Genomic DNA, 27,916 nt, shown 5'->3' on the forward strand with positions numbered 1-27,916 from the left:
ATAAAGTAGATAGCCAAACCAGTACTGAAACGAGAATCAGTAGAGGTAATGGTATAGAAGAGTATATCGTCGATCTGAAAAGGGAGGTAGGAGATGCATCTCTACAACCGATAACAGAGAACCTATGAAATAGATCCCCGTTAGGATGACCATTGCATTCAATAAGTAATACTCCCTTCACATCCCTCTGTCATTCACTGCACTCTGAGAGGAACCGGGCTTCAGCATGCTGAGAAGCGCATATCAACGTAGAAATCTAGCACAAACTTACTTCACCACCTCCATAGGAGGCAAAGTTTGTAAAACTGAATTGTGGGTGTGGTGGGGGGTGTATTTATAGGCATTTTGAGGTTTGGGAAACTATGCCCTTCCTGGTAGGATTGTATATCCCATACGTCACTAGCTCATGGACTCTTGCCAATTACATGAAAGAAAAATGTTTTTATTTTGGAATAATTTAAACATTTTATATCCACTAATGCAGTTATTCATTTAATTCATTTCAATCTGAATTGCATTATAGACATGTAATACAGTCTAAGGTATATATGTTAAATATTCTGTTGTCAACAGAACACAGGCTAAGGTATTTTGAAATCTTAAATCCGGGCCAGATGTGTATGGAGCTCCACAGGGGATCATTTAACTTGTGTTTGTTAAAAATTACAGTTCTTGAAAATGTTTGTGTTTCCAAACCTTCTCCCAGACGGATCGGCTCCTCACCTTGGCAGGAAACCCATATATGGGCATGTATTTTTGAGGCTCCATACATTCCCTGTTTGCTACCCCCTGCAAGGCTGTGAGCTTCAAAAGCTATGTTATCTTTTAATTAGGATAAACGTGTCTTAACCCAGCCAAAACCATTTGGCAGGGGGGTTGTGATTTACAGTGGAATAGAACTGTTGTAAAAAGCATTATTTAATTAATCCTGTGGTCTCACCAACTATATACAGTATATGAAAATTATATATAATTTTCATTTATAATATTCATATAACCTGACAGTATACACTAATTGTCATATAACTGCATGTAATACACTACTATACAGAATATGTACAGATACTGATATAAATATACAGTATACACTGTCATGTAACTGCATGTAATAGAGACTACTATACAGAATATGTACAGATACCGATATAAATATACAGTATACACTAATTGTCATATAACTGCATGTAATAGACATTACTATACAGAATATGTACAGATACTGATATAAATATACAGTATACACTAATTGTCATATAACTGCATGTAATAGACACTACTATACAGAATATGTACAGATACTGATATAAATATACAGTATACACTAATTGTCATATAACTGCATGTAATAGACACTACTATACAGAATATGTACAGATGCTGATATAAATATACAGTATACACTAATCTTCATATAACTGCATGTAATAGACACTACTATACAGAATATGTACAGATACTGATATAAATATACAGTATGCACTAATTGTCATATAACTGCATGTAATAGACACTACTATACAGAATATGTACAGATACTGATATAAATATACAGTATACAGTAAGTGTCATATAACTGCATGTAATAGACACTACTATACAGAATATGTACAGATACTAATATAAATATACTGCTTCTTCAAATAAAGATATCAAGAAAACAAAGAAAATAGATAATAGGATTAAATGTGAAAATTGCTTAAAATTGCTTCATGAAAGAAAAAATAGTGGGTTTAGTGTCCTTTTAAAATGACCCTGTAGATGTGTCATTAACCTCTTCAGGATGTTAGGACGTTCTATGCCATCCTGAAAACACCGGGCTTTAAGGATGTTGGCACTCCCTAACATGTGCGGCCTTGTTAAAAAAATTGACTGAACTTAGACAATTGCCTAAGTTTAGTTTTGAATGACTCCAAAAATGAAAGGGACAGTCTACTTACAAATTGTTATTGTATAAAAAGATAGATAATCCCTTTATTACCCATTCTTCAGTTTTGCATAACTAGCACTGTTATATTAATACACTTTTTACCTCTGTGATTATCTTGTATCTAACCCTCTGCAGACTGCCCCTTATCTCAGTTATATTAATATACTTTTTACCTCTGTGATTACCCTGTATCTAAGCCTCTGCAGACTGCCCCTTATCTCAGTTATATTAATATACTTTTTACCTCTGTGATTACCTTGTATCTAAGCCTCTGCAGACAGCTCCTTATCTCAGTTATATTAATATACTGTTTATCTCTGTGATTACCCTGTATCTAAGCCTCTGCAGACTGCCCCTTATCTCAGTTATATTAATATACTTTTTAACTCTGTGATTACCTTGTATCTAAGCCTCTGCAGACTGCCCCTTATCTCAGTTATATTAATATACTTTTTACCTCTGTGATTACCTTGTATCTAACCCTCTGCAGACTGCTCCTTATCTGTTATATTAATATACTTTTTACCTCTGCGATTACCTTGTATCTAAGCCTCTGCAGACTGCTCCTTATCTCAGTTATATTAATATACTTTTTACCTCTGTGATTACCCTGTATCTAACCCTCTGCAGACTGCCCCTTATCTCAGTTATTATAAAAAAAAAAACTTGCATTTTAGCCAATCGATGCTGGTTCCTGCATAACTCCACAAGAGTGAGCACAATGTTATCTATATGGCACACATGACAGTAGAATGTCCCTTTAAATGAATAATGTATCATTCACTAACATTACCAGTTATAAAAGAGAAACGCTGATAAGTAATTTCTCTTAATAAGTAAATTGCTTGATAAGAAATTCCTGTTAAAATGTATTAGCCGTTAGACACTACTGGCCTTTACTTCTTGCTAAAGCTTATTGGTTGATATGCACTTCCTGTTAATGCTTACTGGCTGATTGGCAGCTTCTACTAACGCTCACTGGCCAATAGGTACTTCCTGTTAACGTTCATTGGTTGACGTACTTCTTGCTAGTGCTTATTAGTAGGAAGACAAGGACACCATTAGTATGATACACACATATGTGGAAAAAAAATATGTCAACATGTTTACAATTACTCATTTAAATGGATGCCAAAAAAAAAGGTACAGAGTCCCTTTAAAAACACCATGATTTGCATCCTCACTTGGTCAAGGCCACTCCTGCACAATAAACATACACATTTTATTTTATTTTAAACATTTTTACAATATCAACACGTAACCAGCAAAAAAATATCTTTATTGCATAAATCAATTATCAGAATTTCTTCATATATTATAATTCTCTCATTTACAAAAATAATGTCTATAGAGTATCCGCATTATGAGAAGAAAAAAAATATATATATATGCATCTTTAGTTCAGATTTTCCCTCACCCTCATCTCTATGGTATAGGTTTAATAATTCCATTTGCCTTTAATCAAAGTATTTATCCTTTAATCTGATTTTACAAAAGTCAGAATATTTAGTAATCAAGTTTTACGATAGTGCAGAAATCTTGCGTACATAAAGGAAAATCATCTGGTTGCTTTTATGTTTTTAAATTGTTTGTTTGTTTTTTTAACAAATATTCTTTAAATGATTTACAGTTTTTAGACAGTTCTGGAGTAATTTTTTTTTTTCCATTTTAATTTTACCAATAATCACTCAAATATTAGGTAATTGTACCATTCTACATACTAAAGTCTTTTTTCTTTATTGTATTTAAAATACAATTATTATTATTGTTTGTAAAATGGATATTCCTGTACTGAAGAAAATCTGTTTTTGTTTTTTATGTTTGTCAAGACCCACCAATAAAGCTACGGGAGATCAGCTTATCAGCCAATGAGTAACCACACATTAGGGCCAATTGAATTTGCTGTTTATTTTAAAATGATAACAGCTTTAAATCAGCATTTTTTATGCAAAAACAAATTAATATTTTTAGCAAATTTAAAAAGTGCTCTTTCATATTCGTGACAGATTTTATTTCTGTTCCTTTAAAGATACATAAAATTATTGTAAAAAAAGATATATTTACTTTGTGTGAATTGATACAAATTAATAAACGGTAAATGATTATTTTACATTCACTGTTTGCAATTGGTCAGTATCCGTGTGAATCTTTTGATGTATAGCAACATATGAGCTACTTTTGAAACTCTTTTTACATACAGGACATGAGTATGGTTTATCTTTTGTATGAACTATCTGATGTTTAATGAGCGTGGAGCTACGACTAAAACATTTTCCACATTCTGAACATGCGTACGGTTTCTTGCCTGTGTGAACCCTCTGATGCGCATAAAGGTTTGATCTCTGGTTAAATCGTTTTCCACATTCCAAGCACTCGTACGGTTTATCTCCAGTATGAACAACCTGATGTGAAACCAAATTCCTTTTACTGACAAAACGTTTACCACAGTCAGGACAAACATACGGGGTTTCCCCAGTGTGACTCCGCTTATGTTTAACGAGATTAGCCTTTTGAGTAAAAGATTTCCCACATTCCGAACATTCAAAAGGTTTTTCGCCCGTGTGAGCAGTCTGATGTCTAATAAGATCTGATTTAGTAACAAAACATTTTTCACATTCTGTACACATAAACCTTTTTTCCCCTGTGTGAATTTTCTGATGTGCAGCAAGTGTTTCTTCTCTTCCGAAAAATTTCCCACACTCGTAACATTCAAAAGGTTTTTCCCCGGTGTGACATTTCTGATGCCGAACAAGATGGAAGTTACTAATGAAACCTTTCCCGCAGTCCGAACAAATAAAATAATTTTCTCCTGTATGAATTTTCTGATGCCTCACAAGAATTTCTTCCCGACCAAAACATTTACCACAATCAGAGCATGAATATGGTTTCTCTCCTGTGTGGCTTTTCTGATGTCGTATAAGATTTCCTTTTTGACTAAAAAATTCTCCACATTCATAACACATATATGGCTTATCACCAGCATGACACTTCTGGTGTTTAACTAGATCATCTTCACTTGAAAAACATTTCCCACAGTCAAAACATTCCAACAAATTTTCCCCTGTATGTATCAACTCATGTCTAAGAAGCTCTGAATTAGATTTAAAGCATTTATTGCATACTACACAGCAGTACGATTTTTTTGTTGCCCAGTATTGGTTGCCAGACTCTATATTTTCATCATCATCGTCACTACAATACACGTTCTTATTTCCATCTATTTCACATCCTCCTTGGCTACATGTCTCAACAACAGCATCCTTAAGTTCAAGTTCTGCAGAACTCTCTTCATCATCTGAGTTTGACTCCTTAGACATAGTTCTCTTGTGCGGTGTCCCACTTTTGCTTGACATATAACCACGAATCTGGTTTGCACCATGATTGGTCTGAATATTGCCTTCCATCATACAATACGATGGACTACTGGAACTAGGAAAACCTGGAAAAAAAATAAAAATAAACAAGTTTTAGAAACAGAATCACATAGCATCTGCCCATATTTCCTTATAAGGCCTAAGAATAATTAATCTAATTGATCAGTTATTTTTTTTAGTATAGCCTTATGCATATCCCAGGCATTTGTGTGTTCCATTACAGAATTTGTCCTTACAACCTCAACTGGAAGTCGATTCCATGAATCAACCACCTACTGAGACCATGACCCATTGTTCTGGTGTTGCTCTTTTTGTGACAAATGTTCTCATTCTCAGCTTTAACCCTTGCGTATTTTAACATAGGTCTTACGTCACAGTACTTTCCCCCGTGTACTGTGTTGTACCTATGTCCAGTAAAGAGACGCAGGTTGAGACCCAGATGTCAGCTTTTGTCAGCAGGAGCTGTAACTAGCGGCAGAAGGCACCTACCTTTATATGGTAAGGGAGCACTGTTTCCTTATCATATGAATAAAACTACAATTCTAACACCACATTCACTTTACACTCCCGAGAGAGACCCTAGTGCTTAGAGCCAGCAAAGAGAATGACTGGGGGGTGGAGCTAGAGGGGGGGCTATATGGACAGCTTTGCTGTGTGCTCTCTTTGCTACTTCCTGTAGGGAATGAGAATATCCCACAAGTAAAGGATGAATCTGTGGACTGGATAAACCTTGCAAGAGAAATGTGTAATTATGTCATTGTAATTTACTTCCATTGAGTTTCTATAATGCAAGGTGCCACCATATTGGAACCTAGGTTTTCCCTTATTCACTTCTGCTAAGGACAATTAGGAACAAATAAGAAACAGGCAATAACAGCCGCCCATCCATTTATAGAAACGATATACTGTAAACATTATCCTTGCCAAGGCTTGGCAAACCTTTTTGAGTGTGTGTGACCATATTGGCTACAATGTTCTAAAAAATCTTGAGTGCTCACAGTGTCTCTGCTAATTGAAAAGGACCTAAAAAAAATATTAAAGTTTTATTTTATTTTTATAAATCCATAACACGTCATGATAATATCTGGGATGTTGTGGGGTAAGATATTTTGTTGGTTTGGTAAAAAAAGTAAATTTCTTTGAGTCACTGAAGTGGACATACATTCTTTCAGTAAAGTCTGGTGAATATGAAGTCAAGCTTCAGTCATTTTTATTAAATCAGAGGCAATTTATTTTCCTATGCGAGACTAAGTTTACTGCCACTTATTGCAGGTATCACAAAAAACATGATTACAAGATGTCATACACTCTAGACCACTGGTTTTGAAACCTGTCCTCAGTTCTCCCTAACAGAACACATTTTGAGGATATCTGAACTTTAGCACAGGTGAAGTAATCAGCTGAATAGTAAACATGGTTATTTTACCTGCTCTCATCCAAGGTAATCCTGAAAACCTGGCCTGTTGGGGAGGCCTGAGGGCAGGTTTGAAAACAAGTACTCTAGAATATCTCAGGAAATATTTTAATCATTTGTACGTTACTGGGTGATGACCAAATATGAGAAAAATGTCATGTTTATTCTCAAAATAATCCACATTGTTACACAATGTGAGTTACCAACAGAATATTGTTACTTAAAGGGACATAAACACTAATTAAATTATTGATCGTATATTTGCCTGAGAATAATATATACAAGTATTTTTTGAAATGACATAAGTTTTTTTTAAATATTGAAAAAATTAATATCCATAAAGCAGTGTAATAAAGGTTTCTTTTTCTGTTAAGGCCAAATAGGGACAGTTATAAATGGCTTAGAGTGTGCAACCAATGACTGTGTAGATTACTGCTGTATCTGCACTTACACTTTTTACAAGAATATCAGAAGCCCCTAATATTCAGAATTAATATTACAGGAAAAAAGAACAAAATAAAGAAAGAAAGTATATTGCAATGTTGTTTCACTACATACATTTAAACACGTTATATAAATAACTCAAAGTGGTTAATGTCCCTAGGTAGAACAGTATCAAATCATTTCTGCCAGGCTTGAGATCCGGTTTATGGTCTGACATAAAAAATGGTGGCTACAAACCTTCCCCACTATCTGGAAGGGGTCTGACCTCAATCAAAATGTATTTAATGTTGAATTCAGCACAATAATAGCCATTCTATATGAGAGGCTGTTACAGTGAAAGTGACCATATATCATGACAATCTCCCTTGGGACAGAGATCTATGCTAGTACAGTTTGTGGTTCTGTTATCTTCTTTTTATTTTAAACTGTTTGCTTTGTGTAATTGTGTCTTTCCTATATACACACACTGTCACTATTTGTTACTCAGAATAAATATCCCTTTGTTATATACACGCACTGTCACTATTTGTTACTCAGAATAAATATCCCTTTGTTATATACACGCACTGTCACTATTTGTTACTCAGAATAAATATCCCTTTGTTATATACACACACTGTCACTATTTGTTACTCAGAATAAATATCCCTTTGTTATATACACACACTGTCACTATTTGTTGTACAGAATAAATATCCCTTTGTTATATACACGCACTGTCACTATTTGTTACTCAGAATAAATATCCCTTTGTTATATACACGCGCTGTCACTATTTGTTACTCACTATAAATATCCCTTTGTTATATACACGCACATTCACTATTTGTTACTCAGAATAAATATCCCTTTGTTATATACACGCACTGTCACTATTTGTTACTCAGAATAAATATCCCTTTGTTATATACACGCACTGTCACTATTTGTTACTCAGAATAAATATCCCTTTGTTATATACACGCACTGTCACTATTTGTTACTCACTATAAATATCCCTTTGTTATATACACGCACTGTCACTATTTGTTACTCACTAAAAATATCCCTTTGTTATATACACGCACTGTCACTATTTGTTACTCAGAATAAATATCCCTTTGTTATATACACGCACTGTCATTATTTGTTGTACAGAATAAATATCCCTTTGTTATATACACGCACTGTCACTATTTGTTACTCAGAATAAATATCCCTTTGTTATATACACGCACTGTCACTTTGTTGTACAGAATAAATATCCCTTTGTTATATACACGCACTGTCACTATTTGTTGTACAGAATAAATATCCCTTTGTTATATACACGCACTGTCACTATTTGTTACTCAGAATAAATATCCCTTTGTTATATACACGCACTGTCACTATTTGTTACTCAGAATAAATATCCCTTTGTTATATACACGCACTGTTACAGTTTGTGGTTCTGTTATCTTCTTTTTATTTTAAACTGTTTGCTTTGTGTAATTGTGCCTTTCCTATATACACACACTGTCACTATTTGTTACTCAGAATAAATATCACTTTGTTATATACACGCACTGTCACTATTTGTTACTCAGAATAAATATCCCTTTGTTATATACACGCACTGTCACTATTTGTTACTCAGAATAAATATCCCTTTGTTATATACACACACTGTCACTATTTGTTACTCAGAATAAATATCCCTTTGTTATATACACACACTGTCACTATTTGTTGTACAGAATAAATATCCCTTTGTTATATACACGCACTGTCACTATTTGTTACTCACTATAAATATCCCTTTGTTATATACACGCACTGTCACTATTTGTTACTCAGAATAAATATCCCTTTGTTATATACACGCACTGTCACTATTTGTTACTCAGAATAAATATCCCTTTGTTATATACACGCACTGTCACTATTTGTTACTCACTATAAATATCCCTTTGTTATATACACGCACTGTCACTATTTGTTACTCACTAAAAATATCCCTTTGTTATATACACGCACTGTCACTATTTGTTACTCAGAATAAATATCCCTTTGTTATATACACGCACTGTCATTATTTGTTGTACAGAATAAATATCCCTTTGTTATATACACGCACTGTCACTATTTGTTACTCAGAATAAATATCCCTTTGTTATATACACGCACTGTCACTTTGTTGTACAGAATAAATATCCCTTTGTTATATACACGCACTGTCACTATTTGTTACTCAGAATAAATATCCCTTTGTTATATACACGCACTGTCACTATTTGTTACTCACTATAAATATCCCTTTGTTATATACACGCACTGTCACTATTTGTTACTCACTATAAATATCCCTTTGTTATATACACGCACTGTCACTATTTGTTACTCACTATAAATATCCCTTTGTTATATACACGCACTGTCACTATTTGTTACTCAGAATAAATATCCCTTTGTTATATACACGCACTGTCATTATTTGTTGTACAGAATAAATATCCCTTTGTTATATACACGCACTGTCACTATTTGTTACTCAGAATAAATATCCCTTTGTTATATACACGCACTGTCACTTTGTTGTACAGAATAAATATCCCTTTGTTATATACACGCACTGTCACTATTTGTTACTCAGAATAAATATCCCTTTGTTATATACACGCACTGTCATTATTTGTTGTACAGAATAAATATCCCTTTGTTATATACACGCACTGTCACTATTTGTTGTACAGAATAAATATCCCTTTGTTATATACACGAACTGTCACTATTTGTTGTACAGAATAAATATCCCTTTGTTATATACACGCACTGTCACTATTTGTTACTCAGAATAAATATCCCTTTGTTATATACACGCACTGTCACTATTTGTTACTCACAATAAATATCACTTTGTTATATACACGCACTGTCATTATTTGTTACTCACAATAAATATCACTTTGTTATATACACGCACTGTCATTATTTGTTACTCACAATAAATATCACTTTGTTATATACACACACTGTCACTATTTGTTACTCACAATAAATTTCCCTTTGTTATATACACGCACTGTCACGATTTGTTACTCAGAATAAATATCCCTTTATTATATACACGCACTGTCACAATTTGTTACTCAGAATAAATATCCCTTTGTTATATACATGCACTGTCACTATTTGTTACTAAGAATAAATATCCCTTTGTTATATACACGCACTGTCACTATTTGGTATACAGAATAAATATCCCTTTGTTATATACAGACACTGTCACTATTTGTTACTCACAATAAATATCCCTTTGTTATATACATGCACTGTCACTATTTGTTGTACAGAATAAATATCCCTTTGTTATATACACACAATGTCACTGTTTGTTACTCACAATAAATATCCCTTTGTTATATACACGCACTGTCACTATTTGTTGTACAGAATAAATATCCCTGTGTTATATACATGCACTGTCACTATTTGTTACTCAGAATAAATATCCCTTTGTTATATACACGCACTGTCACTATTTGTTGTACAGAATAAATATCCCTTTGTTATATACACGCACTGTCACTATTTGTTACTCAGAATAAATATCCCTTTGTTATATACACGCACTGTCACTATTTGTTACTCAGAATAAATATCCCTTTGTTATATACATGCACTGTCACTATTTGTTACTCAGAATAAATATCCCTTTGTTATATACACGCACTGTCACTATTTGTTACTCAGAATAAATATCCCTTTGTTATATACACACACTGTCACTATTTGTTGTACAGAATAAATATCCCTTTGTTATATACACACACTGTCACTATTTGTTGTACAGAATAAATATCCCTTTGTTATATACACACACTGTCACTATTTGTTGTACAGAATAAATATCCCTTTGTTATATACATGCACTGTCACTATTTGTTACTCACTATAAATATCCCTTTGTTATATACACGCACTGTCACTATTTGTTGTACAGAATAAATATCCCTTTGTTATATACACGCACTGTCACTATTTGTTACTCACTATAAATATCCCTTTGTTATATACACACACTGTCACTATTTGTTGTACAGAATAAATATCCCTTTGTTGTATACACGCACTGTCACTATTTGTTGTACAGAATAAATATCCCTTTGTTATATACACGCACTGTCACTATTTGTTGTACAGAATAAATATCCCTCTGTTATATACACGCACTGTCACTATTTGTTACTCACAATAAATATCCCTTTGTTATATACACACACTGTCACTATTTGTTGTACAGAATAAATATCCCTTTTTTATATACACGCTGTTATGGTATAGCCCGGATATCGAGGGTTAATACTAGATGAAAGATGCCCTTAATACGGGAATAGCAACACATGAACCCAGTTAATACACCGAACGGGGAAAATACACGAAATCCTTCTCTCCTGGAACAGGCAAAAGAATAATTCAAAGTAGCACTTCTCCCCAAACACGAGACCAAGCTCCGTCTTGAGGGTACAACAGGAATCAGCCAGAGCTGTGGGTTTATTGTTCTTATATACACATTCTTACCACCCACAGGGTTTTGTAAAACAACCAATAAACACATACAATACTCTCAGACACTCCCACACAAAATCCTCCCCTCTGCCTGTGATACAATTACCTTACACAATGGTTGATGCAATTACCTTACACAATGGTTGATACAATTACCTTACACAATGGTTGATACAATTACCTTACACAATGGTTGATGTAATTATCACAGACAGAGAAATACAGTTCAATTGCCATGGAGCCAAAGTCTTTTTACATAGTCTTTCGTTATACAAATGGGCTACAAGGCATAGCTATCTGGGGTATCACTGTTTAAATAGGGCAAGTACTGAATGACCCGGCTTTCGTGTATTTGCAGGGGAAAAGTAAGCATTTCAACATGGGGCCATAGTCTAAAGGCAGCAGGCGGGCAACCAGGCTCCTCCAATGCACAGTGGCGAGATTGGTCTCGTCACACACGCACTGTCACTATTTGTTATACAGAATAAATATCCCTTTGTTATATACACGCACTGTCACTATTTGTTGTACAGAATAAATATCCCTTTGTTATATACACGCACTGTAACTATTTGTTACTCACAATAAATATCCCTTTGTTATATACACGCACTGTCACTATTTGTTACTCACAATAAATATCCCTTTGTTATATACACGCACTTTCACTATTTGTTATACAGAATAAATATCCCTTTGTTATATACACGCACTGTCACTATTTGTTGTACAGAATAAATATCCCTTTGTTATATACACGCACTGTCACTATTTGTTATACAGAATAAATATCCCTTTGTTATATACACGCACTGTCACTATTTGTTGTACAGAATAAATATCTCTTTGTTATATACACGCACTGTCACTATTTGTTACTCACTATAAATATCCCTTTGTTATATACACGCACTGTCACTATTTGTTATACAGAATAAATATCCCTTTGTTATATACATGCACTGTCATTATTTGTTGTACAGAATAAATATCCCTTTGTTGTATACACGCACTGTCACTATTTGTTATACAGAATAAATATCCCTTTGTTATATACACGCACTGTCACTATTTGTTGTACAGAATAAATATCACTTTATTAAGTTGTTGTCTGTGTCTAATACTTGAACCACATCACAGAAGACCCTGATGATAACAGTATTGTGTTCTTTGATTTATTTTTACATCATTGGGTTTTTAATTTGGATCTGGGCTTTCCTTTCGCCTAGATTTAGAGTTTTGTTGGTAAAGACCCACGGTGCTAACAAGCCTTTTTTTTCCAGCGCACCCTTAAGACAACGCTGGTATTACGAGTTGTCTGAATGGCTGCGTTAGCCTCAGAAAAGGGAGCGTTGAGCATAATTTAGCTCCACTTCAACCCTCAATACCAGCGTTGCTTACGGTAGCGGTAAGCTGGAAAAACGTGCTTGTGCACGATTTTCCCATAGGAAACAATGGGGCTGAGCTGGCTGCAAAAAACCTGCAAAAAAGCAGCGTTCAGCTCATAACGCAGCCCCATTGTTTCCTATGGGGAAACACTTTCTAAGTCTACACCTAACACCCTAACATGAACCCCGAGTCTAAACACCCCTAACCTTACACTTATTAACCCCTAATCTGCCGCCCCCGCTATCGCTGACACCTGCATTTTATTATTAACCCCTAATCTGCCGCTCCGGACACCGCCGCAACCTACATTATACCTATGAACCCCTAATCTGCTGCACCTAACATCGCCAAAACCTATATTATATTTATTACCGCCTAATCTGCCCCCCCCACCAACGTTGCCGCCACCTACCTACACTTATTAACCCCTAATCTGCCGACCGGACATCGCCGCCATTATAATAAATGTATTAACCCCTAAACCGCCGCACTCCCGCCTCGCAAACACTATAATAAATTTTATTAACCCCTAATCTGCCCTCCCTAACATCGCCGCCACCTACCTATTATTAACCCCTATTCTCCCGCCCCCAACGTCGCCGCTACTATAATAAAGTTATTAACCCCTAAACCTAAGTCTAACCCTAACACCCCCCTAAGTTAAATATAATTTAAATAAAACAAACTAAAATTACTGTAATTAAATAAATTAATCCTATTTAAAACTAAATACTTACCTATAAAATAAACCCTAATATAGCTACAATATAACTAATAGTTACATTGTAGCTATTTTAGGATTTATATTTATTTTACAGGCAACTTTATATTTATTTTAACTAGGTACAATAGCTATTAAATAGTTAATAACTATTTAAAAGCTACCTAGTTAAAATAATTACAAAATTACCTGTAAAATAAATCCTAACCTAAGTTACAAATACACCTAACACTACACTATCATTAAACTAATTAAATAAATTACCTAACTAAAATACAATTAAATAAACTAAACTATAATACAAATAAAAACAAACACTAAATTACAGAAAATAAAAAAAAATTACAATAAGTTTGTCACGGATACTGGGCTGCAAGGGTTAAATCCCCACCCCCCTACAACCTCACCCCTGTTGTTTCTCAGTGGTTTTGGGCTCCTCAGAGCAACCACCATCTCTGGAAGCTGTTTGTTTGCTTTGTTTTGGCTTCCTTTTGTGTTCAGAGAAGAGTTGGTTTATGACCAGGAAAACCCTCCTAGGCTGGCCGGGCTCCTGGAACTCCCGTTCGGCCACCTCACAACGGACACCCGCCCAACCCCTCTCAGGCTGGCCAGGCTAGTGGAACTCCCGGTCGGCCCCAGGACAGCAGAACACCCGGTAACTTTAACCCAGGTCGCTCCATCAACCATGTGCCCCAGAGCTCCGCTCTTTTTGGGATTAGTAGCCCCTGGGGAGTACAAGGGGTGGTGGAATTGCCGGAGGGGAGCTCCTTTGGGAACCGGGGGTTTTGGACACCCCATACCCCATAAATTCAACGGACTGTAACTCCGGTCCCCAGTAACTAATCATGCTGGTTTTTGGACTGTGAAATCTGGGGACCGAGAGCTTTAAAATGACACCCTGGAAGTGCCGCCGCTCCACCGGGATCACCCCGAAACCGCCACCCATATGTACTGGGATTATGTGGGACTGTGGCTCCTATGGAGGTGCCGGGCTGTCTGGAGGGGCGGGAATGGCGGGAAAATAGTGGGATTGTCCAGGGTCTTATCAAGATGAGCTGACTGTATAAAAGGAGCGTGTGTTTTCAATAAAATCAGTTCCTGTCTAACCTGAATGCTAGTGTGGTTCCAGCTAAAATCACTTTCCTGGGCTACATAGCAGCCTGTTCCAGGCAGAGGAAGGATCCTCAGGCAGAGCTATCCAGCCTGGGTAGCTGGAGTCTGCCACAGGGTGGGACCCTGAGTACTGGTGCTGTCGGGCATCAGGGGTGGCTACAGGCTGTGGTCACTTGCCAGCTACATAGCTGCAGTTGGCAGGAAGGAAGCAGGACCCGTTTGGCGGAGCTACCCAGTCGGGGTAGCCGGGGGTGTCCGTCACATTGGCTGGCAGCGGTGGGATGCTTCCAACTTCCTGGGACATTCAAACCACCAGCTAGAAGTAATATTGAATGGAGACTTGAGGAAAGACTGCGGGTACCAGGAACAGAACTACCCCCACCAGAGAAATGCTGGGAGAGGACCAGGCGGCCGGCGGTTCGGATGACGACCGGGGCAATGAGCTATCCGTTACAACGCCAAGTTCAGCCGCAAGTACAGTATCTACTCCGGGGACATCCATGTCTGATGTACAGCGTGAAGTGCAGTGGAGGTTGGCGTTATTTGACACCCGGCCACCAGAGGAGGTCATCACCAAGATCATTTCGGATGTTACCCAGCTCAAGTTAGCAGAAATCCACCAGTCCATAGGAGGGGCTCCATCAGCCCATGGAGTGCCGGCTCTTCGACCGCACAAGCTACCCCATGGGGCCTTTCGAGCCTACAAGGAAGAGGAGGAGGATATTGACTGTTACCTTCAGGTCTTTGAGACCCAATGCGAACTGCAGGGGGTAGCCTATGCCGATAGACTGTCTGTCCTGATCGGTAAATTGTCAGGGCGGGCTTTGGCAGCTTTCCACGCTACCCCTTCTGAGAACCAAAAGGATTATAACAAGGTGAAAGACCGTATCCTTGCCCGATATGGGCTCACACCGGAGGCCCACCGGCAGAAGTTCAGGGCACTAATGAAGCAGGATGAACAGCCTTTCACAGAATGGACCCACCAATTCACCAGGTCGCTGACGTCCTGGCTAGCCGGCTGCAAGGCCACTACTGGGGCAGAAGTGGCACAGCTTTTTCTACTGGAACATTTTTATAATCATATTCCAGTCGAGATTAAAGAATGGGTCCAGGACCGGCGGCCCACCACAGCAGACCAGGCGGCTGTCCTAGCAGATCAGTACACAGATGCCCGCCGCCAAGTTCGCTCTAACCCACAATCGACTCCCCGCACAGCTTCGGTGGTAGTCCAACCCCCAGCGGCTACCAATAAGCCTCCGGGCCGTCCGGCCTTTGTCCCTCCGGCCGGAGTCAGGGACTCACGGGGATGTTTTTCCTGCGGACACCCCGGCCACCTCAGGCGGGAATGCCCAAGTCGGGTCCGACAACAGCCAGCCACTCAGCCAAGACACCTCCAGCCCACAGCTTGGGTGAGAGCTCCCGTCCCAACCTACCCAGCCGCTGCCCACTATGCTTATGCACCGGCTGACTATCCTGAATGGGCTGAAGAGGAGGTTGGCACCCTACAAGAAGCCTACCTGGCGTCCACAGACAACCGTCCGCATCACTGCCAGTCCGTTTGGGTCAATGGAAAGGCGGCTCAGGGGTTACCATTACCCTGATCCAGCCTCATCTGGCCTCTGCTTCTACCGCTACTGGGAGAATTCTTGCTGTTCGAGTGGCCGGAGGTGCCACGATACGAGTCCCTATGGCCTGTGTCCATCTGGCTTGGGGCGCTGGAGCCCGCACTGTGGCCGTGGTCATTATGCCAGATCTTCCTGCAGATGTTGTACTAGGAAATGACCTTGGCCTACTTGTTTCCACCTTTTTGGGGGATACTCCCCTGGACACCTGCCCAGTAACCACCCGCAGGCAAGCTCAGCGGCAAGCCAACACACCACAGCTGGGGACCCAGGTAAGACCCCCCACCCCGACTCCTCTCCTTCCCCGACGGCCTACCCCAACGCCCAACCCCGCTCCCTGCCCTCCTTCCCGACCAACTATCCTGGGCCTCCTCTTCTGAATTTGCCCAAGAGACTCTGAGCGACCCGACCCTTACCCCCTTCCGAGACCGAGTAGGGACTGATCCCCAGGGCCCGGGGAAGAACGGTTCCAATGGGAAAACGGCCTGTTGTATCGGGTCTCCCGGCGGAAGAAAGGGCCAGTGCCCAAACGTCAGCTGGTGGTACCGAAAAAATATCGGTCCAACCTGCTGCGAATAGGGCACGATATCCCCTTGGCCGGTCATTTAGGCAACTCCCGAACACACCATTGCCTTACTCAGATCTTTTTCTGGCCCAGAATCACGCGAGAAATTAAGGAATATTGTAGGACCTGCATAGTGTGTCAAAAGGTAGGGAAGACCGGGGACCATACAAAAGCCCCCCTTAACCCTCTCCCCGTTATTGACGAACCCTTTAGCAGAATCGCTGTGGATATAGTAGGGCCCCTACCTAGACCTAGTCCCTCCGGGAAAAAATACATACTCACAGTAGTAGACTATGCCACTAGGTATCCAGAGGCCATACCTCTGGCGAATATCCAGGCGGAGACGGTGGCCAGTGCGTTGCTCCGGGTATTCACCAGGGTAGGCTTCCCCCGAGAAATGGTCTCTGACCAGGGGACCCAGTTTACAGCGGAGGTCACCCAAAAGTTATGGGAACTGTGTGGGATAAAACTGTACAGTGCCCCCTATCACCCCCAGACCAATGGGCTTTGTGAACGGTTTAACGGGACACTGAAACAATTGCTTCAGACGTTCTCGGCTACTCACAAAGACTGGGAAAAATTCCTGCCGCACCTCCTATTTGCCTACAGAGAGGTGCCCTAGGAATCTACCGGGTTTTCACCCTTTGAACTGCTGTATGGCCGGAAAATAAGGGGGCCCCTAGACTTGTTGCGAGCCCACTGGGAGGGATCAGCAGGGGAGGAAGGACCCTCCGTTGTGGAGTACGTCCTGAAGTTCAGGGATCGGCTGAAGGACCTCACTGCCATGGTGCGGGAGAACCTGCAGAGCGCCCAAAGGAGACAGAAACGGTGGTACGACCGTAATGCTCGTAGCCGAATTCTCACAGTAGGGCAGAGGGTTCTTGCCTTGAAACCTGTCAAAACAAACAAGTTACAGGCTTCCTGGCAAGGGCCCTACCGGGTGGTGGAACAATTGAATAACACCACCTACCTTGTAGCAAAATGCTCTGATGATCGGGTCCAACGGACCTTTCATGTGAACATGCTCAAGGAGTATGTAGAAAGACCCCAAGATGTAGCCACTATCTGTGCCCCGGCTATAGAAGACTCGGAGAGCCTTCCCATGCCATAGCTCCCTGGGCCGGATGAGACCCCTCAAGGAGTAGCCAACATAATCTTGGATGAGAGGTTAGCAGCTGGACAGAGACAGCAGATCCGGCATTTACTAGAGGACCGCCAGGAGATGTTCTCCAATATCCCTGGATACACCACAGTGGCTGTGCACCGAGTGGAAACCCCGGGACAAGCTCCCCTGAGACAGGCAGCTTACAGAGTACCTGAAGCTGTCAGAGACAGTATGCACCGGGAGCTCCGAGGAATGTTGGACCTCGGTGTTGTTGAACCGTCCAACAGTCCCTGGGCCTCCCCGGTGGTGCTGGTCCCCAAGAAAGATGGTACTACCCGGTTCTGCATTGACTACCGTAAGCTCAATGACAGAACCACAACCGACGCCTATCCCATGCCCCGCGTCGATGACCTCTTATATAGAATCGCCAGGGGTCACTTCCTAACTACCCTTGACCTCTGCAAGGGGTATTGGCAGATCCCACTAGACCCTGACTCCGTTCCCAAGTCCGCCTTCATCACCCCTTTCGGCCTCTACCAGTTTAAGGTCATGCCGTTTGGGATGAAGAACGCTCCAGCCACCTTTCAGAGGATGGTGGATCGCCTGCTGGATGGCCTCCAAGACTATGCCTGTGCCTACTTGGACGACATCGCCATCTTTAGCGACACCTGGGAGGATCATTTGATCCACCTGGGCATCGTTCTAGATTGCCTCAGAACCGCCGGGCTGACCCTGAAACCCGACAAATGCACCATAGGCCGCTCGGAAGTCCAGTACCTGGGCCACCGAGTAGGCTGTGGGCAGCAGCGGCCGGAGCCCGCCAAGGTTGAGGCAGTGGCAAACTGACCCACTCCTCAAACTAAAACCCAGGTCTTAGCCTTCCTAGGAACCGCCGGCTATTACCGAAGGTCCGTCCCCAATTATAGCACCCTAGCCAAACCCCTGACCGACCTGACTCGTAAAAGACTGCCCAGACAGGTACTGTGGTCCTCAGAATGTGAAAACGCCTTTCAGAGCCTCAAGTCTGCCTTGATCTCTGCCCCAGTCCTGGCCGCGCCTAACCCCACCAAACTTTTTTGTGTCCACACAGATGCCTCCATGTTTGGATTGGGAGCAGTACTAAGCCAGCTAGACAAAGAAGGGCAAGACCACCCCATAGCCTACATCAGTAGGAAACTGCTGCCCAGGGAGGTAGGCTATGCGGCGGTGGAGAAGGAATGCCTGGCACTGGTATGGGCCCTCAAGAAATTACAACCATACCTCTATGGAAGACCCTTCACTGTCCTCACCGATCACAACCCCCTGGTGTGGCTTAATCGAGTGTCGAGAGATAATGGACGTCTACTAAGATGGAGTTTAGCCCTGCAGCCCTTTAACTTTAACGTTCAGTATAGGCCGGGAAAGAGCAATGGGAATGCTGATGGACTTTCCCGGCAGACTGAAATAGAATGCTCCTCGGACATCCCCCAGTAGACCCGTGGGGATCTAGCTGGGTCTGCCGAACTGGAAGGGGGGAGTTGTCACGGATACTGGGCTGCAAGGGTTAAATCCCCACCCCCTACAACCTCACCCCTGTTGTTACTCAGTGGTTTTGGGCTCCTCAGAGCAACCACCATCTCTGGAAGCTGTTTGTTTGCTTTGTTTTGGCTTCCTTTTGTGTTCAGAGAAGAGTTGGTTTATGACCAGGAAAACCCTCCTAGGCTGGCCGGGCTCCTGGAACTCCCGTTCGGCCACCTCACAACTGACACCCGCCCAACCCCTCTCAGGCTGGCCAGGCTCCTGGAACTCCCGGTCGGCCCCAGGACAGCAGAACACCCGGTAACTTTAACCCAGGTCGCTCCATCAACCATGTGCCCCAGAGCTCCGCTCTTTTTGGGATTAGTAGCCCCTGGGGAGTACAAGGGGTGGTGGAATTGCCGGAGGGGAGCTCCTTTGGGAACCGGGGGTTTTGGACACCCCTAACCCCATAAATTCAATGGACTGTAACTCCGGTCCCCAGTAACGAATCATCTGGGGACCGAGAGCTTTAAAATGACACCCTGGAAGTGCCGCCGCTCCACCGGGATCACCCCGAAACCGCCACCCATATGTATTGGGATTATGTGGGACTGTGGCTCCTATGGAGGTGCCGGGCTGTCTGGAGGGGCGGGAATGGCGGGAAAATAGTGGGATTGTCCAGGGTCTTATCAAGATGAGCTGACTGTATAAAAGGAGTGTGTGTTTTCAATAAAATCAGTTCCTGTCTAACCTGAATGCTAGTGTGTCTAGTTATTTGGGTTGGTTCCTGCTAAAATCACTTTCCTGGGCTACATAGCAGCCTGTTCCAGGCAGAGAAAGGATCCTCAGGCAGAGCTATCCAGCCTGGGTAGCTGGAGTCTGTCACAGGGTGGGACCCCGAGTAGTGGTGCTGTCGGGCATCAGGGGTGGCTACAGGCTGTGGTCACTTGCCAGCTACATAGCTGCAGTCGGCAGGAAGGAAGCAGGACCCGTTTGGCGGAGCTACCCAGTCGGGGTAGCCGGAGGTATCCGTCACAAAGTTTAAACTAATTACACCTAATCTAAGCCCCCTAATAAAATAAAAAAGCCCCCCAAAATAATAAAATGCCCTGCCCTATCCTAAATTACAGAGTAATCAGCTCTTTTACCAGCCCTTAAAAGGGCTTTTTGCGGGGCATTGCCCCAAAGTAATCAGCTCTTTTACCTGTAAATAAAAATACCCCCCCCCCCAACATTACAACCCACCACCCACATACCCCTACCCTAAAACCCACCCGATCCCCCCTTAAAAAAACCTAACACTACCCCATTGAAGATCACCCTACCTGGAGCCGTGTTCACCCAGCCGGGCACCGATGGGCCAGAAGTGGACATCCGGAGCGGCAGAAGTCTTCATCCGATCGGGGCAGAAGAGGTCCTCCAAGCGGCAGATGTCTTCATCCAAGTGGCATCTTCAATCACCTGGAGCGGAGCGGAGCCGAGCCATCTTGAATCCAGCTGACGCTGAGCCATCCTCTTCTTCCGATGTCCTAACAGCGAATAAAGGTTCCTTTAAATTACGTCATCCAAGATGGCGTCCCTCGAATTCCGATTGGCTGATAGGATTCTATCAGCCAATCGGAATTAAGGTAGGAAAAATCTGATTAGCTGATGCAATCAGCCAATCAGATTGAAGTTCAATCCGATTGGCTGATCCAATCAGCCAATCGGATTGACCTTGCATTCTATTGGCTGTTCCGATCAGCCAATAGAATGCGAGGTCAATCCGATTGGCTGATTGGATCAGCCAATCGGATTGAACTTCAATCTGATTGGCTGATTGCATCAGCCAATCAGATTTTTCCTACCTTAATTCTGATTGGCTGATAGAATCCTATAAGCCAATCGGAATTCGAGGGACGCCATCTTGGATAACGTCATTTAAAGGAACCTTCATTCGCTGTTAGGACATCGGAAGAAGAGGATGGCTCCGCGTCGGCTGGATTCAAGATGGCTCGGCTCCGCTCCGGTTGATTGAAGATTGAAGATGCTGCTTGGATGAAGACATCTGCCGCTTCGAGGACCTCTTCTGCCCCGATCGGATGAAGACTTCTGCCGCTCCGGATGTCCACTTCTGGCCCATCGGTGCCCGGCTGGGTGAACACGGCTCCAGGTAGGGTGATCTTCAATGGGGAAGTGTTAGGTTTTTTTAAGGGGGGATCGGGTGGGTTTTAGAGTAGGGGTATGTGGGTGGTGGGTTGTAATGTTGGGGGGGGGTATTTTTATTTACAGGTAAAAGAGCTGATTACTTTGGGGCAATGCCCCCCAAAAAAGCCCTTTTAAGGGCTTGTAAAAGAGCTGATTACTTTGTAATTTAGGATAGGGTAGGACATTTTATTATTTTGGGGGGCTTTTTTATTTTATTAGGGGGCTTAGATTAGGTGTAATTAGTTTAAACTTATTGTAATTTTTTTTATTTTCTGTAATTTAGTGTTTGTTTGTTTTTGTATTATAGTTTAGTTTATTTAATTGTATTTTAGTTTACATAATTGTAGGTAATTTATTTAATTAGTTTAATGATAGTGTAGTGTTAGGTGTATTTGTAACTTAGGTTAGGATTTTTTTTACAGGTAATTTTGTAATTATTTTAACTAGGTAGCTATTAAATAGTTAATAACTATTTAATAGCTATTGTACCTAGTTAAAATAAATACAAAGTTGCCTGTAAAATAAATATAAATCCTAAAATAGCTACAATGTAACTATTAGTTATATTGTAGCTATATTAGCGTTTATTTTATAGGTAAGTATTTCGTTTTAAATAGGATTAATTTATTTAAGTATAGTAATTTTAGTTCGTTTTATTTAAATTATATTTAAGTTAGGGGGGGTTAGGGTTAGACTTAGGTTTAGGGGTTAATAACTTTATTATAGTAGCGGCGACGGGGGCGGCAGATTAGGGGTTAATAATTATAGGTGGCGGCGATGTTAGGGAGGGCAGATTAGGGGTTAATAAAATTTATTATAGTGTTTGCGAGTTTAGTTTAGTTTTAAATAGGATTAATTTATTTAATTATAGTAATTATAGTAATTTTAGTTTGTTTAATTTAAATTATATTGAAGTTAGGGGGGTGTTAGGGTTAGACTTAGGTTTAGGGGTTAATACATTTATTATAGTGGCGGCGATGTCCGGTCGGCAGATTAGGGGTTAATAAGTGTAGGTAGGTGGCAGCGACGTTGAGGGAGGGCAGATTAGGGGGTAATAAATATAATATAGGTGTCGGCGATGTTAGGGACAGCAGATTAGGGGTTCATAGGTATAATGTAGGTGGCGGCGATGTCCGGTCGGAAGATTAGGGGTTAAAAAATTTAATTATAGGGTTTGCGATGTGGGGGGGCCTCGGTTTAGGGGTTCATAGGTAGTTTATGGGTGTTAGTGTACTTTATAGCACAGTACTTAAGAGCTTTAGGTTCCCGCGTTAGCCCATAAAGCTCTTAACTACTGACTTTTTTTTGCGGTTGGAATCTTGTCGGTAGAGGCTCTACCGCTCACTTCTTCCAAGACTCGTAATACCAGCGTTAGGCAAATCCCATAGAAAAGATAGGATACGCAATTGACGTAAGGGGATTTGAGGTAGCCTCGAGTCGCGGAAAGAAAGTGAGCGGTAGACCCTTTCCTGCCTGACTCTAAATACCACTGGGCGTTAAAAAGCAGCGTTAGGACCCCTTAACGCTGCTTTTTAACCCTAACGCAGAACTCTAAATCTAGCCGTTTGGATTTCCCATATGATAATAAGGTGGTGGATGCAGAGATGGTTTAGTGTGGGGGCATTAAATGGGAGTTTGGGGCATTTTCCTGGTCTAGCACAGACTTGCCTGGGTGACCTGACTGTGGCAATCTGATCAAAAGTGGAAACGTTTAGTTAAAGGGACGTTGTACGATAGATTTTTCTTTGAATAAATGTTTTATAGATGACCCATTTCTATAGCCCATCTGGGAGTGTTTTTGTAACAATGTTTAGTTTTGTTTATTTTTTAATAACATTGTGTTGATATTTAGACTCCTAAACAAGCCCAACAATTTCAGTTGTAGATTGAAGTCTACAGATTCCTACTGATCCTGTTTGTGTAATCTGCCTTTTCATTTGGGGTGGGGGGAGTCTGCTCTTCCTGTCTTCTCAACCCCATTCACTAGGTGTCCCAGCCTAACCTCATCAACAGAGCTAAACTGGAAGCTTCTAAGTAAGTTTTTAAAAGGTTTTATACTGGATTTTTATATCAATATGTGTAGATATTCTTCTTTATAGTAATGTCTATTACATGTAGTTATATGAAAATTAGTGTATACTGTCCGTGTAATACTTTATGTCACAAACTGGTAAATAACAGTAAGAAACATGAGGAACCCATTAGCTGTGACAGGATGATATGAGAAGGGGGGGGGGAAATAAATTGAGATTATTTTTTGGATGTCTGATTTTTGATTATATATATATATATATATATATATATATATATATATATATATATATATATATATATATATATATATATATATAAATAAAAGGGTCCTCCGGGAGTGGGGGTTAGGAATAATATTTGGTATAGGAGAAAGAGGAGCTGCTTCTCTGTGGTTATAACCCTTTCCCATTGGTTAGTCTGCACCAGATAATATGAACTTGTGCAGCCTCTCTCAAATATGGTGGCAGTAGTTGTTTCTGTACAATAACACTGTGACAACCATCTTGGAAACTTTGCAACACTATTGTAAAAGTAAACTCATACATCTGACTTTTTTTACAGGGAGCACACAGAAGGGCCAGACCTATAGCTATTACAGTACTGATTACACAGCCAGATGGACCCCTTAAAGGTGTGGCCAGGTCTAAACTGGCACCCTTGTAGTTATGTCCCTGACTGCTGCTGCTTCAACAAAGGATACCAAAAGAATGAAGCAAATATAATAGGAGTAAAATGAAAATTGGAAAGGGACAGTCTACTTGAAATTGTTGTTTAACAAGATAGATAATCCCTTTATTACCCATTCCCCAGTTTTGCATAACCAACACCATTATATTAATACAATTAACCTCTGAGATTACCTTGTATCTAAGCCTCTGCAGACTGCTCCCTTATTTCATGACTATTTACAGACTTGTATTTTAGCCAGTTAGTGCTGGTTCCTGCGTAATTCTACAGGAGTGAGCACAATGATATCTATATGGCACACATAAACTAGCACTGTCTAGCTATGAAAATCTAATAGGATGGTAAGAGGCGACCTGCAGGGGCTTAGAAACAGGCAGAGATTTAGAGGTTATAAAGTGTATTACTATAACAATGTTGATTGTGCAAAGCTGGGGGATGGGTAGTAAATGCGTTATCTATCTTTTTAAACAATAAAACAATCAAGTAGACTATCCCTTTAAAAGGGCAGTGCACTGTAATTATGTATCCACTTTAACCCCTTAAAGGGACAGTATACACTCATTTTCATATAACTGCATGTAATAGACACTACTATAAAGAATAAGATGCACAGATACTGATATAAAAATCCAGTATAAAACTGTTTAAAAACTTACTTAGAAGCTGTCAGTTTGGCTCTGTTGAAAAGGTAGTTAGAAAGCCCACTGCAAGTGGGAAATAAGAGACTCCCCCTTCTTTTGCATATGAAAAGACCCTTTACACAAACAGGAGCAAGCTGGAGAAGGTAGCTGACGGTATTCACATAACACTTTGGGGCTTGGTTAGGAGTCTGAAAATCAGAGCAATGTTATTTAAAAATAAGCAAAACTATACATTTATCTAAAAAAAAAAACTTTATGGGCTAAATAAATAGATCATCTACAAAACATTTATGCAAAGAAAAACTGAGTGTATAATGTCCCTTTAAGGACCAAGGCCATTTTTCAATTTCTTTCCCTTAAGGACCAAGGCTATTTTTACATTTCTGCTGTGTTTGTGTTTAGCTGTAATTTTCCTCTTACTCATTTACTGTACCCACACATATTATATACCATTTTTCTCGCCATTAAATGGGCTTTCTAAAGATACCATTATTTTCATCATATCTTATAATTTACTATAAAAAAATTATAAAATATGAGGAAAAAATGGAAAAAAACACACTTTTTCTAACTTTGACCCCCAAAATCTGTTACACATCTACAACCACCAAAAAACACCCATGCTAAATAGTTTCTAAATTTTGTCCTGAGTTTAGAAATACCCAATGTTTACATGTTCTTTGCTTTTTTTGCAAGTTATAGGGAAATAAATACAAGAAGCACTTTGCTATTTTAAAACCACTTTTTTTCAAAATTAGCAATAGTTACATTGGAACCCTGATATCTGTCAGGAATACCTGAATATCCCTTGACATGTATATATTTTTTTTTTAGAAGACATCCCAAAGTATTGATCTAGGCCCATTTTGGTATATTTCATGCCACCATTTCACCGCCAAATGTGATCAAATAAAAAAAATTGTTCACTTTTTCACAAACTTTAGGTTTCTCACAGAAATTATTTAGAAACAACTTGTGCAATTATGGCACAAATGGTTGTAAATGCTTCTCTGGGATCCCCTTTGTTCAGAAATAGCAGACATATATGACTTTGGCGATGCTTTTTGGTAATTAGAAGGCTGCTAAATGCCGCTGCACATCACACGTGTATTATGTCTAGCAGTGAAGGGGTTAATTAGGGATCTTGTAGGGAGCTTGCAGGGTTAATTTTTGCTTTAGTGTAGAGATCAGCCTCCCACCTAACACATCAGACCCCCTGATCCCTCCCAAACAGCTCTCTTCGCTCCCCCACCTCACAATTGTCCCCGCCATCTTAAGTACTGGCAGAAAGTCTGCCAGTACTAAAATAAAAGGTATCTTTCATTTTTTTTATATTTTTTTTAAGCATATTTACATATGCTGCTGTGTAGGATCCCCCTTAGCCCCAAACCTCCCTGATCCCCCTCCCCCAAACAGCTCTCTAACCCTCCCCTCTACATTATTGGGAGCCAGTACTGGCAGCTGTCTGCCAGTACCCAGTTTACAAAAAAAAAAATATTTTTTTATTTTTTCCCCCACTTTTCTGTAGCGTAGCTCCCCCCCCAAGACTAAACCCCCACCCCCTCCCAGATCACTTAGATTATATCGGTTAAAGTTTTTATTCCCCAAACAAACTCTGTTCCATAGTGTAATGGTTCCCACCCGCTCCCTCCCCGTGCACGCGCCTGCCTGCCTCCCCCGTGCACGCACGCACGTCCCCCAGCGATCCCGCCCACCTCTGCACTCAGCAATACATTGTCGGCTTCCACCCACCAACGATTGCGGCCATCGATGTCCGGTGCAGAGAGGGCCACAGAGTGGCTCTCTCTGCATCGGATGGGGGAAAATGTTATTGCAGTGATGCCTCGATATCGAGGCATCACTGCAATAACCGGAAAGCGGCTGGAAGCGATCAGGATCGCTTCCAGCCGCTTTCAACCCCAACGTCGTACAGGGTACGTCGCTGGTCTTTAAAGACCAGTTTGTGCAAGACGTACCCTGTACGACGCGTGTCGTTAAGGGGTTAATTTGTTTCAAATTCTTTATTTACCTAATAGAGTGTATTAAATTGGTTACAAATTGGTCCTTTACCTTTATTTCAGCATTTGAAATAACTGCTTTTGGCTGTGTTATCCCCAACAATTCTGAACATTTTGGGTATAGAAAGCTACGTAAAGACATCCAGGAAAAGAAATGACACTCAAAGTAAGTGTGTGTGTGGGTAAATAATATACTGTTCATTTTCAATTAACGTATTAGGCTTTTACATATTGACTGACAAAACAATTGTGTGTGTAGAAAGTGATAATATATGGATATCTGATTTCTCTGTAAGCTCAGCCCACTTTAATGTGTTGTGGTGTCAACAAAACAGCTATTTAATGTACAAAAAAAAACCTAAAGGGGATTTTTTTATACATGTTATGCTCTGCTGCTGGTAATAACTGTGACCTACAAGGGAAATGCTGGGTAATAATGTGACAAAGCCAGCGCTGCTCCTGGTGGGTCACTACCATGTGAAGCCCCTCCCCCTTTGTATAGACATACGGCTCTCCCCATACTCACTGCTCCGGTATCAGCGTTAGATTCGGGACAGGCCTCACTATATTCCGGTCAGACATGCGCAGAAGGTGGTCTGAATACTGTTCCGCCCTATTTGTTATTGGCAACCCGTAACGATTCTAACG

General features: G+C 40.6%; 1 protein-coding gene across 1 annotated transcript; it reads right to left on the reverse strand.

Moving 5' to 3' along the window:
- Window positions 1–3,979: 3,979 nt before the first annotated feature.
- Window positions 3,980–27,863, reverse strand: LOC128635643 (zinc finger protein OZF-like). The gene is made up of 2 exons (XM_053688728.1): window positions 27,795–27,863; window positions 3,980–5,366 (listed from the first exon to the last, which is right to left on the reverse strand). The coding sequence occupies exon 2, from the start codon at window positions 5,332–5,334 to the stop codon at window positions 4,030–4,032; it is 1,305 nt and encodes a 434-aa protein (XP_053544703.1). The 5' UTR covers window positions 5,335–5,366; window positions 27,795–27,863; the 3' UTR covers window positions 3,980–4,029.
- Between the last annotated feature and the right edge of the window lie 53 nt (window positions 27,864–27,916).

This window comes from Bombina bombina, chromosome 7, assembly GCF_027579735.1.
Source record: "Bombina bombina isolate aBomBom1 chromosome 7, aBomBom1.pri, whole genome shotgun sequence".
Classification (NCBI taxonomy): Eukaryota; Metazoa; Chordata; class Amphibia; order Anura; family Bombinatoridae; genus Bombina; species Bombina bombina.

Excerpts from the sequence above, each read along its gene's own strand:
- LOC128635643 (XM_053688728.1), bottom strand. The coding sequence starts at position 5,334 with ATGATGGAAGGCAATATTCAGACCAATCATGGTGCAAACCAGATTCGT.